Below are 19415 nucleotides of genomic sequence, written 5' to 3' on the forward strand. Positions count from 1 at the left end.
AGGCATTTAAAATGTCCAGGAAACTTCCCCAGTAGGACAGCTCATCCATTTACAAATGTAGTTGTGGGTAGCTGTTCAAGCAAATAGTTGGTGTCAGACTCACCTGGCAGGTCTATCACAAAGGTGTTTCTGTTAACTGGAATTTCAAATAAATAAATGACTTATCATTTTGTATTGGTAAAAGGATATGTTGTTCCATCTTACAATGGAACCTGGCTTTCAGATAATGGAGATCATATGTTTAGCATGTAAAATGTTGTCCAATTAAAATTTTTAAATTATAAATGGATAGGGTTTCTGTAGCATATTTGCTACTTGTTAACAATTTTAGTAACATTCTTAGAATTCTACCTTCCCAGTGCTTTTTGTTACAACTATATTATTTGGGAGGATGGAGAGGAAAAGGAGGATTCCCTTCACTAATCCTGCTAAGGCAACATTAACAATATATCCTGTGTCTCCATCTGGATTATTGAATGTGTAGTTCTAAACCCTATAAAGACACTTCAGTCATTATGTGATTCTTAATTACTCTGTCTTTCAATTGAAGGGAGTGATATATTAGCACCAGCACTCTCAGAAATAAGACCTGAAGCACTTCCTACTACATCTAGCAATGAAACAACAGCAGTTACTGACAGCAAAGAGAAAAAAAATGCTGCCAAGAAGAAATGTCTGTACAATTTCCAGGATGCCTTTATGGATGCTAATAAAGTTGTCATGGCAACCTCTTCTGCCACTTCTTCTGTCTCCTGCACAGCAACTACAGTGCAGTCAAGCAGCAACCAGTTCAAAGTATCATCCAAGAGACCTTCATCAATAGGTAAGGATTTGTAACTCTCATCCAGCTTCAGTAACTGGCTCAAGTACCTTTAGCTAACCATAAGGATTTAGGTAAATGTTTAATTTAGTAACATGCATCTTGATGATTTTTGTTAATTGCTGTTATTACACTTGAGTTAGTCTCTGTAATTCTGGATTGAGGAACTTGGTGAAAGACCTTGATGTTAGGGTTTGAAACTGGTAATAGAAATGAGTTTAAATACTGCTGATTTTTATAGAAGCTGAGAATATACAGTACTTTATATGATTTTGTGGATAATTTATGGGGACTTACTAATTATTTTTAACCGTAAGTGGTTTCGTTTTTTTCATTTTTTCCCCAATTTAGGTGAAGTGTTCCACAATATTAATAAAGAGGACCATAGACATTCTGCGCCAGTTGCACCACGAAATAGTCCTACCAGTTTAGCATCCCTTCCTTCACTGTCTCCTGCAGCACTGTCTCCAGCCTCCACACCACATCTTCCAAATCTTGCTGCTCCTTCTTTCCCCAAAACTGCTGCAACAGCCCCTGGATTTGTGGATCCTCATTCAGGTCTTTGTCCTACTACAGTTGCACCTCCTACTTCAACCACAGACAGCTCTGTAAGTGCCCCACCAAGTGTCTGCAGGTAAGTTTGTTGTTATTCTTGCCATTCCTTTTTACATCAGAAAGGAAATTAAAATACAGATGCCTCTTCTCCTTTGCCACTGGTTGTAGTTAAAAGCTGTGTTTGTGTTCAGCAAATGAAACCGAGTGCAGATACTTAGTATGTAACTTGGTGTGAGACTTCACAAATATGATTTCCATTGTGAAGTCCAGTTCCTGAATTTAGAGGCTTGCAAGCCTCAGTGAGATGTTTGCTCACTTCTAGAAATGTTATCTGGGATATACAAGTCAAACTGTTCTTTCTTACTGATTACTGGTTAATGATTGCTGCTGCTAAGACACAAACCTCTTGTATAATTTTCTGTCATGTTGTCATTACATGGCAAGCAGGAATGGGAAGATGTAAAAAACTTACTCTGTAATTTAGCTCAAAATATGAAGAGGTCACACATGGTCTTGAAACCTGCCATGTAGTGACACATTTTCCTGACTACACTTAAGACTTCTTAGATATTAGTCCTACCATTTATACAGTGGTTTTAGCATGGAAGGATTTTGTGATTTCTGAAGGTTTTCAAAGGTCTTGGAGGTGGGAAGGACTTTGGTGGAGCTGTCTTCTGGTAATTTTATATACTGTGGCAGGCTGACAATGGTGCCAACCCTTTGATGTGTCTGAAGGGTGGAGACAACAGAAAAGCAGTTGAGTCATTGCTCTAAGCTCTCTGTGACCTGTAGGGCTGTGATCATGGATGCTATGAATGTAGTCTCCTGGCTACTGTAAGTTTTTGGAAGATGATGTGAGATTTAGGTAGAGTTTGGTAAATGCTTCTGAAAATGCCCTAATTTCTATTATCAACTGGTTTTATTGATGATATCTCAAGTAACTGTTCTTTCATACTTGAGAAATTAATGCAGTTTTGTAAAGAAGTTTTCTTACCTAGTGCAGGGAGATAATTGAATATGGACAGAGTAGAATCCAATTTTTAATTATTGTTTCCAAGTGCTAATGTGGTATTTTTAGTTTGTAAGAAAAAAAAAATAACTGGGAGAGACCCAGAAGCAGTGATTGCATTCTGGGGAGAGAGAGATTGGAAAGAAGATTTATACATATTCTGTAGATAAGGCAGACTATGGCCTGTTTTCACCTTTCTAACATAAGAACAAAGAAATACTATTGATAGACAAGAGAGGGGATTTTTTTAAATACTGCTTTCTTTTGAAGCAAAATCACCTCAGTTTCAGAAGACCTGGGCAGTAGAAACATGTTCAGTTACACAGAGCTCTGGGGGAATCAACTGCCATGTGCCTGCTTATTGAAGAGATGTGCTGGTATTTCCCCTTCAAAATCAAGTTGCAGTCAGGGTAATGGGAACTTTTAGGTTTTAGCTGACCTTGGATTTTTTATTTAAGTCAAGAGCTTGAAAATCTGTCTTAAGACCAGAAGATTTGCAACTGCATTTGAAATCTCCTTGATGCCACAAGTGATGAGATGGGCAGCAGTTTTAAAACTATTCCATTTAAAAAAGCTAGAGTCACTGCTTCTAAAATATTTTACCTGTTTAAAGCCAGGAAGAACAGTTCCAGAACTCACTCTCTAGGCTGCTTGTTCAAGGAGTCATTAAATTAATTTTTTGTAGATCACTTCCCTTTGTATCACTTTATCCTAATGCTTGGTTTTTAATGTCTCCATTTGCAAGCTAGTAGATGAAGGCTTTGGCATTTGATGCATCACTGGTGGCTGATATCCCAGTTTGAGAGCCATGGTTCCTGGTAGAGGCAGGAACATGTGTATATTTATATATTAAAAACGTTTGTTATTATTATTATTATTGTTATTGTTATTATTTTATTTTTATTTACCTTGTTTGTTATCATTAGGGTTTTATAATCTTTTTTTTTTATTTAACGTAGTGATCCTGATTGTGAGGGCCATCGCTGTGAGAACAGTAACACCTATGATCATCAGCAGTATGATGGAGAGGAGAGCCAGGATGAAGATAGCTGTTCAGAGCATAGCTCCAGTACCTCAACTTCCACAAATCAGAAGGAAGGAAAATACTGTGACTGCTGTTACTGTGAGTTCTTCGGCCACGGAGGAGTAAGTTTTTGTATTTTACATTGCTTTTGTTTGTCTTTATGTCACTTACTCATCATTGGTTGCATGTGATTTATCAAATTTTATCTTAGGGGATGGCATTGGAACTCACTCAAGAAGTTGTAAAAGGAGTTAAAAAGTAATTTTCCTCTTTGAAATGAAGGATTGAAATAAACCTTTACAGTTCAAAGCATTTAAGAACAATAAAAATGACAAAGATTAGGAAGCAACTGACTTGGATAATAGATGCTGTGTTGACTGCAACTGCAAACAGGGGAATTGAACCATGTAAATAACTTCACAAAATTCTTTCACTCCTCTGTGGTACTGTAGTTACAATTAATGTGATGAGGTTGGGTAAAAGTACGCTTTATATGGGGTGTTAATTTGAATCTTTATGGCAATTTATCAGCTAGTTTGCGATCTGTAAAAATAGCAATCCTCAAAAGTATTCAGTTTAATACAATTTTTTAAAAAGGAGGAAAAAAACCCTCAAGATTCTTAGCTTAAATATAACACATTATTCTTTTCTTAACTTGCAGATCTATGTATGGCCTGTTTTAATAATCATTTCACTGGTACAATTTGAGTCACTGGCATTTTCCCTATTTGAAGTAAAAGCTCAGTTTATTTGCCATGTTTTGATTATATCAGTTTCATCTTAGTTCTTCAAGTGAATTGAAAGCAAGGGCCCTGTGACTTAAAGGGGCCAGGGAGGGGATCCCATTTCTCCTTGTGTGTTCCCACCATGTCCATGCTTGATTTGTGTTTGATAGTGACCTGACTGCACAGTAAGTTACTCATTTGGCTGAAGTGGCAGAACGCGACAGGATTTTTAAGTTAATAGGCTTTGTTTTGCTGGTTTTGTGAGTTGAACTGGTGTAGCTGCAAACAGATGGGCACCAGGTCTGGTACAGGAGCAGAGGGGGTAAGGAATGAGGAGTTGAGAGGCAGGAGCAGAGTTGGGAATATAGATATATGGAACATGATACAAGGATTCCACTTGCAGCAGTGTTAAGTTATTGATGGGACTCTGCTGGAGGTTGTGCTGGCAGGTGTCAGTGCAGGATAATCAGCCCTTCACAGGTACAACCCAGAGGCCTGTGTAGCCCAAACTCTGAACAGATTTCGTAGGAAATAAAAACAGAGCCAATGTCTGCTCCTTTGATATTTTCAAAAGCAGCATACCAGTCACATGAGAATATGGAAATAAAAGTCACAGTATTTTTTTCTTGCTTTTAGAGGTTATTTCTTTGTCTTCTCACTCATGCCATCTTCCTCAAGATCAGCTGTTCTTTCAGTTGTAAAATGTAGTTCAGAAACCAGCACCAGTCTGGCAGGTCTGTTGCCTGTTAAATACACCTTAGGTTCACATACAAGCAATGAGTTTGATAGTCAGGTTTGGACCTCCCATGTTGTTTGAAGGGAGTTTGAAATTTCAAAATTTCAAAAGCATGAAGTCAGTAACTTTTTTCTATTTAGTCACTAAGTTTTTGTTGTGTGTCCTTCAGCCTCCAGCTGCACCAACCAGTAGAAATTATGCAGAGATGCGAGAAAAGCTTCGTTTACGTTTAACAAAAAGAAAAGAGGAGCAGCCGAAGAAACCAGATCAGATCTCTGAAAGGGAAAGTGTTGTTGACCATCGAAAGGTGGAAGACTTGCTACAATTTATAAACAGCTCTGAAACCAAACCAGTAAGCAGTTCTCGTGCAGCCAAGCGAGCCAGGCATAAGCAAAGAAAGGTAAGACATAAAAGTATGTTTATCTGTGCACTGCCCTTAAGTATGCCACTGTATACTGATTTATCCTAATGCTGTAATTGTTTTCTGTGTACTTTGTGCTACACTGCCAGTTTGTTTTTATACAGCTGGCTTACCTGTTATGGTGCTTCCTGAGGAGTTGTGTACTAGTCTGGGAGGATTCCTCAAAATGCCACTGTCATGTGTTTTGGTGCAAGTCAGCTTTATCGTGGAATTTCCCACACTTCAGGAGGTTATTTTTGAGTATCAGAAATGTTACAAATGTCATTGTTTTGTTGCATTGACATTTAAAAGCAGGGAAGTTAGAAAGTCAGAGTTTCTTTACTGGAATAATGGTTTTGACAAAGTATCTCTGTAGTAAGCCAGGAAACATAGGTCAGTGCTTTTATGAGAGGGGAAGAGTTGTGATTTGGTATTTTTAGAATAATTGCACTGAGCATCTTGCTGTCCTGATTGACAGAGGTTAGGTGCTGTGCCTCACAGTGACACAAAGAGTTATCCCAATCTGGAGTGGCAAGCTGCACAGAGGGGACAGGGAAGAAAAAATTATAGGTTGCTTTCAAATGAGAAATGGCAAAAAAGATTTCTAAATACTCCAATGTGTAACAGTGAAATTATTTTTTGAAAACAGTTTTTGCTGAGGATAATACAGAGGAAATACGAAGGAGGAATATCAGAGGAAATATGCTTTTCTTGTCAGTTGGAACAGGCAGGAAACCTTTTCTTAGAGCATTTCAAGTATCAGCCATAAATAGAAAGTTCAAGGCACAATGTGATTAATTGTTAAATGTTTTTTGATTTCTAGTAAATGTGTTGTGATCACACTGTAAATATTTTCATGTTTGTGAATTTTCTTCTGGCACTACTTATGCATTCTTTAAGTGCTTCCATGGGTTTGGAAGACCTAATGTTTACAAGTTAAGTTCTTTATGTTCATGTTGTGGCACTATTCAACATCTTGAGGATTTAGTGGATTATTTATAAATGAAATTAACTTTGTAAAATTTGCAATGCAAAATTCACTTTGTTCTTAGAGTTCAGTTGAGCGTAAGAAGTGGAAAATACCCATAGGGTCATTCCTATGAGTAATTCTCATTTTTGGAATGACTTCTGTAACTGTGAAAAAGCAATGCTGTGCAGGTGCCTCTATATGTGCAAGGAAACAAATGGTCATGGTTGTTCTCATTGTATGACTGTTTCATTTTGCTAATGACACAAAATCAATGCTGCACAGTAAAGTTTTAGGCATTGGCAGTAATGGGTGGCAAAATCCCTTGTGTCTTTTTTTTGGTTAATTAACTGATGGCTGACAATGGAAAACTGCCATCTTTAGAATTTTTGACAACTTTTAATGCAACTGTTACTTGCTTAGTGTTTTGGTGCAGAATATTTTTGATGATTTTTCTTCCTAACATTCCCAGTCTCTGAAACAGAGCAACTCTGCTACCATAGCAAGATAACAGGTAAATGATACTACCTGATGCAAACTTGAGTTATCTTAGAAATACATGCAGTCTTTGAGAAGAAAGCTGAATGTGTTGTGGCTATAGAAAACTTTGACATGAAGTTAGGCTTAGCAGTAGGGAAGAAAAGATCAACAGTTGGTATTAACAATAGAAAATGTGAATAGAGAAAGGATTATAATGTGCTTTAAAGGGCAGCCTTTGTATACTTATTTGCTTGTTCTACAGACTTACAGATTAAGCATGTTCATATGTTCACACCCTAGGGTTTATAACGTTCATAAAGAAAAGTAGTAATAATCCCTAAAGCTCTTAATTTCCAAAATACTTGTCACTTTCAATAAACCTGTTGTTACTCTGCAGCTTGAAGAAAAAGCTCGACTGGAGGCTGAAGCCAGAGAGAGGGAGCATCACCAGTTGCTTGAGGAGCAGAGGCGGCGTGAGGAGGAGGAAGAAGAGAGACTGAAGCAGGAATTACAGCGGCTCCAAGAGCTTCAGCAGTTGCGGGCTGTAAAGAAAAAGAAGAAAGAGAGAACAAGTAAGGACTGTCCAAAGGCAGACCTGCTCACTAGGAACTGCCAGGCAGTGAAGGAACCTGTCCCAAATGCACCTGAAGACATTCAGAATGGTACCCTTGAGCAATCAGAAAAGATAGAAACCTCAGCTGGTTCACTGTCAAGGCATGTGAATCACACAGAACAGAGGCCAGTTCTAGAGACGGGCTGTGAACTGTCCAATCCTGTAAACACTAGAGACTCAAAGCTGCTTTATCAAAAAGAGGGCAATGTAAAGCAGCATGAGCCCCTCTCTTTTCTGCTTGATATTATGAATCAACATAAAGAAGGAAACAGCAAACAGAAACTAAAACAGATGAACAAACAGTGTGTTGAACAAGTGAAAAAGCCTGTTGAATCCCCCAAAGCAGCTGAGATTCAGACTAAAACCAGAAACCAAATAGAATCCAAAGCAAAAGCAGCAGAGCTCCCAACACTTGCAGAACCTAAAAAAGATGAGAAGAAGTTAAACAACAACAACAAAAAACAGTTGAACCATGTAAAGGAAGAGAAAGCACCTGTAACAAGTGAATCCCCATCACCAAGTGAACAGCAGCAAAATAATAAGCTAATACTTGCAGATTCTCCTCAACCAAAAGGCAAGAACAAGAAAAACAAGAAGAAGAAAGGAGACAAAGTCAACAATTCCATTGGTAAGTGTGTATGAAAGTTTAAGAACTTGGGTTATTTTCTCTCCTTACTGTTTAATTCCACAAGTCTGACATATTTATCTTCAGGCATTCCTGCCATTGTAAATTAGAGAAACTGAAAAACTAGTGTCAGGAAAACTCAAGTCATAGGAATTACAACAATTAAGAGATGGATAGCATTTTAGTAAGGAAGTGTAGGATGCCTTAAAAAAAAAGAATAAGCATATGCTCTAGGTTTTATAGAGGGGGTTGTCAGTTAGGCTTTCCAGAAGACTGGCTTTCTTTTCTTGCTTAAAATAAATATATTGTTTAATTCAATAGTATTTTGAAATCCATTTTGAATTTCTTTAAAAGCAAGATTGTTTCTCATAGCATTATGAGTATAGTATGAATTTGGTCTTACTCTTTTGGCGAGGGAAATAAGGGGATTCTGCAGTCAAAGACTGGCCATTTATGCATAAATACGCATTTTTTTCAGTGGAAATAATTCTTTTCTTATATTAGTTACATGAACAGGTAAGTGAATAAATACAGAAATTAATTAATTATTTTTTATTTGCCAGAGTGAAAAGTTATAGTGGGATGTTAATTAGTTGATAAAGTTGAGTGTGTTCTCCATATTAGCTTATTCCAGTAAACAGAATTTTTTTTGTTTCTCAGAAATAATAAAACTGTAGAAGATTGGGTTAAGTGAAGCAAGGTGCACTTGAATAATTTTATTTCCAACTTATTTTTTTGTTTTCCTGAACATATCCAACATTTAATACCAGAGCTGAGAAGCGCACACAGTTCTGGCCCATTGGCTTTGTCAGCACAATAATCAAACTGCTGGTCTCAAGCACCTCCTTATTCCTGCACATCTTTGGTCCCTACTGGAACTACCAATTTGGGATGGCAGTTTTGTGATAGGGACATCTGTCTTCTGGGAGCACCCTGTCATTCCCCTGGGATCACCTGGTAGCTCAGTGGTAATGTTGCATAAATTGAGTTCTCCCTGCCATTCTGTCTGGTAAGCACAACAAGACAGGAGACCTTCATGTCTTGGTAGTCTCTACCAGTGTTTCAGAATACTTATATTTGTTAGGCTTTGTTACAAAAATGTCAAGCTAATTCCTGGTTGCAGGAAGTGCTAGTGGATCCCTGGTTGGATTGGGTCAGCCCACTCTGTTTTTAAATCTGTTTCCTAATGTTTCCATTCTATGTCAGTTTAGCAGCAATACAATATGGAATCATTTTCTCTGGCATCTTGGTTCTTGTACATACCCTGTTGTGGTGTGTTTGGGGTTTGGCTCTTTTAATTTACTTTGAAGAATGTACTCCAATGATTGGAGCAAGACAGAACTCCAGAACTGGGATCAGAAAGAGAAGATTAGAGACATTTGAAGGAAAAAATATGGAGGAGGTTGTTTACTGTAGGAGAGTGCAGGTACCTTCCTGCATCTTGTCATCCTCACTGCCCCCTTTTTTTTTCTCCTGCTTAAGAGAAGTGTTCTTACAATTTCCAAAAGTTCATGTTTAAATATGAAAAAATACAGGGACTTCCTTCTGAATTTGTCAAGAAAAAAACGTGCTGTTCTCTGTAGACTTGGGACTGGATTTTTGCTTTAAGTACTTCTGACTTGAGAGCTACAAGAAAGATACTGTAATACTTGATTTTTCATGTAGTTACAGTTTTTTAACATATGGGGCTGATGTACAAATTAACCAAGACACAGAAGTTGAACTGAGGAAAAAAAAAAAGCAAGTAGAACTAGCATAATTGAGAGAACATGAAAGAGGGAAACAAAGCTAGGAGTTTTTAACTGAGTTTTCAAATGAGGTGTTAAAGCAGTGAATATTACTGCTTTTGGTGAGATCTCTTTCCTAAAGAATTTTCTTCTGGCAGAGTATTCTTCACTCCTTGTTTTAAAAAGGCTGAAGAAAGCCAGGAGTGTTAGGGAAGCCCTGTGTTTGTAGGTTTTTCTGCTTCCTCAGAAGTAAGTTGCAAATCTATACAACTGGTAAAGCCATGAGTGTCTTTACCATGAGTTGTGTATTCTCATAATCTCAAGGATTCTGTAATCCATGTGTGTACTTGGTGGTTTTGGTTACTTTTTGTCTCACCTGTTTTTTGGAATGTGTTGTAAAGCTGCTTCAGAAATGAGACTGGAGTGTATATGCAGGGAGAAAGAAATTTCAGGAGGAAAATGTTTCCTCAGATTGGTTTCAACAAAAATGTGTGGTTTCTGATGCATTTCTTTTTCAAGCCCAAAGAAGAACCATATGCTGAGACAGTACAGTATACCAACAGGCTCTATGGTGACTTCTTTGCTATAGCTGAGGCCAAACAATTCAAGTAATACATCAATGTGTTAAGTATTTGGATTTGTGGGTGTTTTTAAATAGTCTAATGGTTTCTAGCATGACTTAAACTCTTGCAGACGCAGCCTGATCATCGTGTCCCAGAGAGAGTACAGCAACTCTACAACCCAGAAGTTTCAAAATATTTTTCTTTATAAATACTGTTTTAAAAATGTTTCTAGAGCTACCTTTTTAGTAGCAAGACCAAAAATTTCAGGCATTAAACAGCTTTCTGATTCATCAAGCCCTCTATATAATTTGGTTAGTCTTATGTGTATTCCAGGTTTATGGTATCTTTTGCACCCCACGCAATCAGTACATTTACTGTTAAATCATCCCTTCTTTTTTACCAGTGTAACTCCTTCAAGTCTGGCAGAGATACTAGTATAGGGGTTTTAAGAAGTGTCTTTTTAATTATAAGTCTGTATCAATTCAGCATAAGTATCAATAATGAATTGTCCACGAGGTTCGGTCAGTTCTCCAAAGACACTTTTAATGCAGCTTCTACTTCTCTCCTTTCCCCTTCCTCATGGAATCTAACATAGTGTCATCATTTTTTCCTTTGTAGATGATGTGTTTCTACCCAAAGACATTGATCTAGACAGCGTGGAAATGGATGAAACAGAACGAGAAGTGGAGTATTTTAAAAGGTAAAGTGCTGTAATCCCTGTGCATAAAGCTGTTGTTGGATCTTTCCATATGTCATGGTTGTAAAACAAGCAAAAACAACACCACACCAACCCACAAGTTAATAGCTAACTCCTGGCAGAAAAGCCTTTGTTGTAGCACATCAGATTCTGTTGCAGCTGACATTCTGAGCACTGTAACAGTCACAAAGCTGTGATCTGTGAACACAGCTGGTAGCTGAATAGCACAAATTCAAAAGTGAGTTCCAGAATTATCTGTGTGACCCCCATGTTCTCATCAAGGCCTTCAGAATATTCTCAATTACCATTATTTATAAGCAAAGTTTGTGTGAATATTTCCTTTATTAGCCACACAGGTCTTCCTTATTTACAGAAGTTGTTGGGAATTTTATACTGTACATGAAGTAGAGGTGTGTAACTGTGGGATAGTGTCTTATGCCAGTCTTTAAGAGGAGATACTTATCTTAGAATCATGGAATGATTTTAATTGGAAGGAACATTAAAGACCCTCTCATCCCAATCTGCCTGTCATGGGCAGGGACACCTTCCATTAGAACAAGTTGCTCAAAGCCTCATTCTGACCTAGTATAGTGACAGTAAAAGAATAATATAAACCTGTGCTCGTGCAAGGGGTTTTTTTTTCTGTACTTTTTGGTAGATTTTGGGATTTGTGCGTCATATTGAGAGTTGGCCTCAATGATCCTTGTGGGTCCCTTCCAACTCAGAGTATTCTGTGATATTAGTTACCTCTAAATTCCTCAAATATGAGGAGCCAGCTCATGTTTAAATAGTATAGCACATTCTTCCATAGTACTGAAATCTGTTTAAATTTGTTCTTCAGTGGTGTCTAGATGTGCTGGTTCCCCATGAATACATCTAGTGAGCCTTTCATTATGGTAACCAAATCTTTAATGTCACAAATAACTCTGTTCCCTGCAATTAAATAATTTATGACTCAGCAGTGGTATTTCACAAAGCAACACAAGCCATCTGTTACAAGAGAAGACTTCCAATATGGACTTCTTTTCTAAATTTATATAGTTTTTATAGCCTACAGGCCTGGGATGTAATATACATCTGGGTCTTGCAAAGTACTGAGTACAACTGCTGTTTATTATTGCTACAAAAACATATGTATGATTATTTATGGAGTTACAATGTGCACGACAGTGGAATTGTCACAGGTACATGGTCTCTAGTCTTAAAAATTATTTTTGAGTGGTGCCAATTAAAGGATTTTTTTAATCAAAACGTAGGTTTTACAGGTGAAATATGGCATGTGTTAGATACTGCTAGTGTTGATATAGCAAAGCCTTCATTATGGAATATTCTTAGATTTCATCAAGTTTGCAGTGTCTGCAGTAAATAGAGAAGTTCTGTTCATTTATTTACTCTCAATAGGATGGATGAAACAGTGTATGAAACATCAGGATGAAACATTTGTAGAGGTGCAGTTGAGTTTAGGGGCTATATTTGTCAAATGTGATTCCAGCTGAAGAGTTAGCACTTCAAAGTGTGCTGTTTTATAATCCATTCACTAATTGGTGAATTCTACTCCTTCACTGTCATCTGTTAGGAAGTATGTGTAATTGTCTAGTTTTTGATAGATACCTGTTAAGAAAAGGTGTCTGAAATGCCCTGATAGGTGCTGTTTTAGAGGAGAAAACCAGCTACTTAATGCCATTAAGACACCTTTAGTTCCTAGGTTCTCTACCATTTGATGATTCCCAGCATAGTACTTGGAAGGCTAGTAGCATGGCTTGTTTTAATAACCCTGGATGGCAAGAAGCTGCATAGGCCAACTGAATTAATATTTTTCACTTTTAGTTTATTAATTTTGTCTTCCTGCTTTGTAGTGGTATAATAGATGGATACTTTAATTACACCCTGACATCGTGATTAATACAACACGCTGCTTCTAACATTAGCACAGAAAGAACAAAATAAGTGATTCTAACTTTCCACTGTACCTGTTTTATTTATTCCTTCTGTTAGCTTTCAGTTGTTACAGAAGCAATGTAACCCTTCAGAGAGAGATGTTTGCATGGCTTTGATGCAGTCATGCAACCTTTAACCTCAGCAAGGTGTAGCTTAGTTGTCAGCTCAGATTAACAGTCCTGGAAAGGCCTGCATGTGGCAACTTTTTCCAGAGTTATTCCATGAACTGTGGTCAGTGGAAGCAAAGAAGAGGATTTTTGTTCTAGGAGTGTTTTTTCCAGGCATGTGGATGACTTCTCTGCTGTATTACAAAGAAACCTCCTTTCTCTAGGCTTTTGTCTCCAGTGTAGCTTTGCTGTATTAAGAAGAGAAGCAGCAGTATCCCATGCCATTGGTGATGCTGCTTTACACACCATCTACCACTCATTCTTACGCTTCTGAAATTTTTGATGAATATAGCAATGCCATTTCTATTTCTAGTTGACATTTAACTTGCTTCTGTGCTGCTGAATGTGCAGCATTCTTTGCTACCTCCTTCACTTAATCCTGATAATTCAGTGTTGTTAAAAGTAACTGGTTTATGATGTCTTTGAGTGATGGACAAGGGATTTTTATTTTTATGTATGGTTTTGTTAAGAGGTTTTTGCTTTCTGAATGAGAGCTTCTCTCCAAAAGAGGGATAACACTTGTGGCTTGATTTTAAGTATATTGGTTTCAAATTATTGCTTTTTTTCTTTTCAGATTCTGCTTGGATTCTGCCAGACAGACAAGGCAGAGACTTTCCATCAACTGGTCCAATTTTAGCTTAAAAAAAACCACCTTTGCTGCACATTGAAATGACACAATACAGGGAGGGAACCCTGCAGGAATCAATGAACAACAGCTCCACTTACCTGTCCTGCTGTGCTGAGAGCTTATCTGGTCTTGAGCCAGTGCTGCCTTGCCTTGTCCCCAGTGCTGTGTGGATCTGCACTGAACCCTTTGGCCTGATAATTCTTGCGGACTGAAAAATTGCCACTTTCTACCTGAATTTGTTAGCTTGTGTGCTTGTAGTCTGTGAGTGAGACTTACTTGATTGTAGCTGTATGCCGTTGGGAGTTGGAACAATAGCTCTTTTCCATCTCCTTCTGAATGCCTTGGCCTCAGAGACTTTAAATTGCTTAGGCTTGGGTGGAGGCCAAAATACTAGGTTGCATCATCTGCAGTGGCTCCTGTCACTTCTGCATCTAGCTATGTTTTGTCATTCTGACTCCTGACAAAGGAATGGACCTAGTCAGTTGTGCTTTCATCTGCTCCAGAATTCTCCTGACATGACTTCATGAAAAAGAGGCTCTTATGGGACAAGTATTCCCTCAGTTCTTTCACAATCTACTGTTTAAGAGTGTACAAGTTACGCTATTTGTGTTTTGATTTTTTTCTTCCTGACTTGTAGCCAGCTTGTGTAAGAATACTTGCAGAATGAGAAAATTTAAAAAAGAACAGTACTCACACTATCAAATCTGTTATAGAGTGTATAATTGTATTAACACTGAAGCCTAACTGGCTACTTTTTTAACATATTGTTAAGTAATATTAAAATCATGTCTTTCTTTTTGAAAGATGGAATACATTAGTATGGCAGATGACTTGCGTCTTGCTTTTTTCTGCATGGGTGGGAAAAGGGAAGAAAGAAACAAAAAATGTCATAAACTGAATTTCAGCTTGTGTCAAAATTGGTCAATGAACGCTTATCAACCTCAATATTCAATACCTGTTTGCCAACTCACATGATAGGAAAAACTAGCAAAAAAAAAAAAAAAAAAAGCCTCCTGAAATTGCTGAAACTAAGTTTCTGTGAATGACTGTAATGTTTCTATTTCAGTAGATAATGTGTGAGAAACAAGGTAATACAAAGATTTCCAGTTTAATAGTGCAGTAGTGAAGTAGGTAGGTTCAACACTTCTGTCAGGTAAGTGGTTAACAATGCAGTCGTGGTTTGCAGTTCCATACTATGCCCAGTGACAAAGAACAAGGAGTTTGAGCTGTGTAAAGATTGCGCACGTACAGAAATTCTCTGATACTGTGTTCAGAATAGAGACAACAGAAGCTTTTTTACTTCTAGATTACCACACCCAAATTGTAAGACAGTCTTCCTTTTTTTTTTTTTCCCCCCAAGAAAACAGATTTTTCACTCATCACATATTTAAAAGTACAATACAGCTTCAAAGCCCATTAATGTCCTTTCCCAGAACTGTTGCACGGTTTTCTTTCTTCTACTTGTTAACACATTTTTTCTGTGATCCACCCTGGACTTGGAATTGAATTGCAAGTTGCAATGTAATTACATTCAGCTTTGGACTTGGGAAGTTTGACAGATGATTGCTTTCATGTCTCCTGTGAGACATGGATGTAGCAGGATTGGGTTGGCTGCAGACCACTGGAAATATCTACAACTTCACATCCCAATGTATGCTTCTGGAGCTCCTATCCCAGTGTATGCTTCTGGTACAGAATATGGTTGCTCAGCTTATACCCGTTTTGGGTAAATGAACTCTGTCTCCTCTTGCAGAGGAGATTTTGAGAACAATATCTGTTTTCAAAATATAATTCAGAGACATAAAAGGGACATCTTCTATTATTCTGCTTCAGATTAAAGTTGAGGAAGGGATTAATAACTCAGATTCACATCTTTTGCCAATGGATTTGTTTGCTTGTGTTGGAGGAATATCAGCTCAAACCTAAAAGATGATATCTATGCCACTCAGCACCAGCTGTCCCAGCAAAACTAAAAAAGATATTCTTGAAAACACCTGTATCAGTTAGTGGAAAAGAATTAACTTTGTTCCTTGGGATCATGGAGGCTTGGGTTTGTTGCAGCCTTAGCTTTTAAGACACACACACATGTAGGTATATATATATAAAGTGTTACTGGAGAGAATTCTCATGTGGAACAGTGGCTGGGGAAGAAATTACAGTTAAAACAGTGGGAGCTGGAAGCATGTGTGAAACCCAGCTTCTTCTGTTATGGTTTCAATTCTAAACCATAACACAAGGTGGCAGTGCATGTCATCAATATGGCAAGGATCTCAACAAATTGAGACCTGGCTTGGGGAACCTGACTGATGTCACGTGGGGGAATATTGTTGCAGATCATACCTTCTCTAGAGTTGGAATGCTTTGAAAGTAGTGAGATTTTTAATGGTTCTAGAAATCTCATAGCATTTGTTTTCACTAGGAAATGGTAAGAAAGTTGGCTTTATTCCCTATTAACAAAGCAGTTTAAAGACTGATGCATGAATATGACTGCTTTTCCTTTTTTTTGAGATCCTGAGTGAAGACATCAGAAGTTGTACTTTTTGCATTTGAGGAAAGTATGTATGCATTTGTAATATCCTTCAAAGATATTTGCCATGTGCTCCATTGTGGTGTTTTGGTACATGTAATGTCCTCCCACATTCTAAACAGAAAGCACCAAGAATGAGTCTCTGTGGATCTGATGTTGTGCACCTTGATGAGAAGTTAAAGGCAGATCATCCTTTTTTATAATAATTTCTTCATTAAGAGAAGATGAGGATCTGGGAGGTTTGAGGGGAGGTAGTAGCCAGGTGGGAGTTGATCTTTTCTCCCAAGTAACCAGTGATGTGGTAAGAGGTAATGGCCAAAAGCTGCACCAGGAAAGTTTAGGTTCAATGCTAGGAAATATTTGTTCACTGAAAGTGTGGTCAGGCATTGGAACAGGCTGTCAAGGAGATGATGGAATTACCATCCCTGGAAGTATTAAAAAAATACATGGATGTTGCACTTGGGAACATGGTTTAGTGGTAACATGGCAATGGTTGGGTCAAGGTTGGACTTGGTCTTTTCTGTGATCTTTTCCTACTGAAATAATTCTATGAGTCTGAAAAGTCTTTGGCTTCAATTCTACCACTTTGTGATCTTGGGCAAATGAGTTACTGTTACTCCATTCATTAAATGGTTTTATTAAGGATTTGCTGAATTATCAGCTTATTTCTTAATGCCTAAATTAGGTAAGTACCTATGTGAAGTCTGTTGAGGTACAACTTACTGGAAGCATAAATCAACCTCATTGGTATTTGTGTAGTTCAGATAAAATAAGTTTCAAGCTGACTTTGAGTAGAGGAGGCCTCTGTAAATCATACATTGTGACTGAGTTCTCATGAGAATTGAAAACGGAAGTAATTCCAAGTTTGGGAGTGGCCTACTTTGATAGCTGTGGTGTAGCTTATGCCCCTAATTCCTTACTCACTTTAGCCTGTATGAAAGTTGGAATCTAGGTTCTGGAGGTGGTTGGTGTCTATTTGATGCCTGTCTGCTGATACCAGTGCTGCTGCTGAATCCAAGGGTGTGGTACTGTCAGGCACCTTAATGGAAGAGGGGCATAACTGCACAAAATGTGTGTATCTTGAACAGTGTTGATTTTGGATGCTCTAAGACAACTCTTAAAGAGGGATGACTGATTTCTGCTTGGCATTCACTACTGCTGCTTTCTGAGGTAATGTAACAGAGTTCAAAAATCTTCAGCATGTCTTTTTGATGTGGCATCATTGGTACATAAAACTGTGTAGCTGAGGTTCAGTCTGCTGGCAACACAGATCTCACCATAGTCTGCAAAGAAGATTCATGTGTTAAAAATTAATTCATATAGTGACTATTGAGTGTGTAGGCATTTGTTGTGCTCACTGCTATTCAAAAAGGCTTTGCAAGTTGCTTTTGATTGCAAAGAAATATTAGCTTGCCTTCTCTGTAATATGTTCTATCATAATGGAGAAATCTAATGGTAACTGGAGCAAATGTTTACATTAATATTCACAATTTCACACATCTCCCAGTACAAATGAAGGTGTGAGACCTGTAATTTCAGAAGCTATTCTTAAAAAAAAAAAAAAAAAAAAAATCTCTGCTTGCTCTATTGTAATGTACATCTGAGCAAGATTAGGTGTGTAGTATCTTTGTTGTCTTTGGCTCTTTCTACTTAAACCTTCAGGAAATCTGAAACTCAAACCTTTGATAGGGGAATTCTCTGAAATGAAGTCACAGAAGTGTTGATTTGACATTCTTCTTCCTGCCCACCAGAAAAGACTACTCAGAAGAATTCCAGTTTTCCAGATTTTCAGTGCGTTCCTACTGGCCAACAGCATGTCTGTCAGCTGTTACCCTGTCATTTTGTTAATCATAAAAATATTGTATTGTACTGCTTCTATAAGCACCTGATGTAAGTTAACTATCACTGAAATAAGATGATTTTTCTCTTCTGTTTTCTCCACTGAACAAAGAAATAGCAATGCTAGCCCTTTTTGGGGGGATGGAGGGGGGGCTAATTTCTTTTTTTCACAGGTCTGTGTATTTAGTTTCAGCTTTGCTGCTGCTTTTAAGAGAGTTGGGTCTCTCCTAGCTCAGTGCCCAGAAATGTGAAAGAAAGTCATTGGTGCACTCTGGATCTACTATATCCATGTTGAAGAATGTGCCAGGTAAACCTGTGCTTTCCTGTAACTACTTTTGAGTTTTTTACTGGTTTGCTTATAGAGATACTTATAAATGGAATTTTAAAATGGATGGTGTCAATTTCTGTCTCTCTGGAAAACCAAAAGTTATATTGTTTGTGTTGTCTCTGATAGGTTCTTCTCAATAGTGTTTTAAAACCTTCTATTAGTTGGAATGTCTCATTTTAGAACAGCTTGAAGTGGGTTTTCATACTTGAAAGCCTTTAACATTTCTCTTTCATGAGAAATATGCAGTCTTTTTTTGTGTTGTTAATGGCTCCTTGGGCAGAGTTGCCAGGAGAGCAGAGGTGTGTAGTCTGGATGTTTCTTTAACCTACCTTTTTTTTCCAGTATGTCTGTGTTGCAGAAGTACAGCAGTCCACAGATCTGCATAGAGGGACCTACTGGACACTTATTTTCTAGAAATTGCCCAAAGACAAACACTCTGCCAGTGAGGAGCATTTGAGAATCTCATATCAACTCTTAACCCCCCTTTTCTTGTCCATTTGTTTCTAGAAGCTGAACAGAAAAGTACAATGAAGATCTCAAACAGTGCTGTAATGCTCATAGGCTGACAATTTCAGATTCATTAGCTGGCAAGGAATACATGACAATGCAATGTTTTCACTGTCAATAATACTTACATCCAGCTAGCTGTCAATGGAGACAGGAGGCAGTGGCAGGTGCAATGTCTGTGAAGAAAGAGGCATGTAGTATTAAATGGAAGAGTAAATAAAAATCTATACTTATGTACTCACAATTAGTTATCACTGGCACTGCATAAACTAGCATGAATTCCACACCAAGTATGTCACTCAACCAGCTTACACAAGTTTGTTTTTTCTGAGGGAAAGATGTCTGGACCTATTTTCCCATTCTGGTTTCCCTTGAACAGGCTGTTGACTCAAATCAAGTTGTTACAATGGCTCCTGTTGGTTTAGGGGGAGTGGAGGAGTTGCATGCAAGCATCATGATGTTGTCCGAGGTTGTTTTGCTTGTGGCTGAAACACCAGATTTGAATCCAGGGGTTTGGAGTAGAAAAGCTGCAATGCCAAA

General features: G+C 37.9%; 1 protein-coding gene across 2 annotated transcripts in view; it reads left to right on the forward strand.

Moving 5' to 3' along the window:
- Positions 1-14501, forward strand: part of FAM193A (family with sequence similarity 193 member A) — a 76652-nt gene extending 62151 nt beyond the window's left edge. For both annotated transcript variants that reach the window (XM_079305851.1, XM_079305852.1), the window contains 7 exons: positions 551-823; positions 1172-1454; positions 3344-3530; positions 5039-5269; positions 7114-7957; positions 10863-10944; positions 13621-14501. In XM_079305851.1, coding sequence (XP_079161977.1) covers positions 551-823; positions 1172-1454; positions 3344-3530; positions 5039-5269; positions 7114-7957; positions 10863-10944; positions 13621-13714 — 1994 coding nt within the window. In that variant the 3' untranslated portion in view covers positions 13715-14501. The remainder of the gene's footprint in view (positions 1-550; positions 824-1171; positions 1455-3343; positions 3531-5038; positions 5270-7113; positions 7958-10862; positions 10945-13620) is intronic.
- Positions 14502-19415: the final 4914 nt, after the last annotated feature.

Source organism: Erithacus rubecula (assembly GCF_903797595.1).
Source record: "Erithacus rubecula genome assembly, chromosome: 5".
In the NCBI taxonomy this organism is placed as follows: Eukaryota; Metazoa; Chordata; class Aves; order Passeriformes; family Muscicapidae; genus Erithacus; species Erithacus rubecula.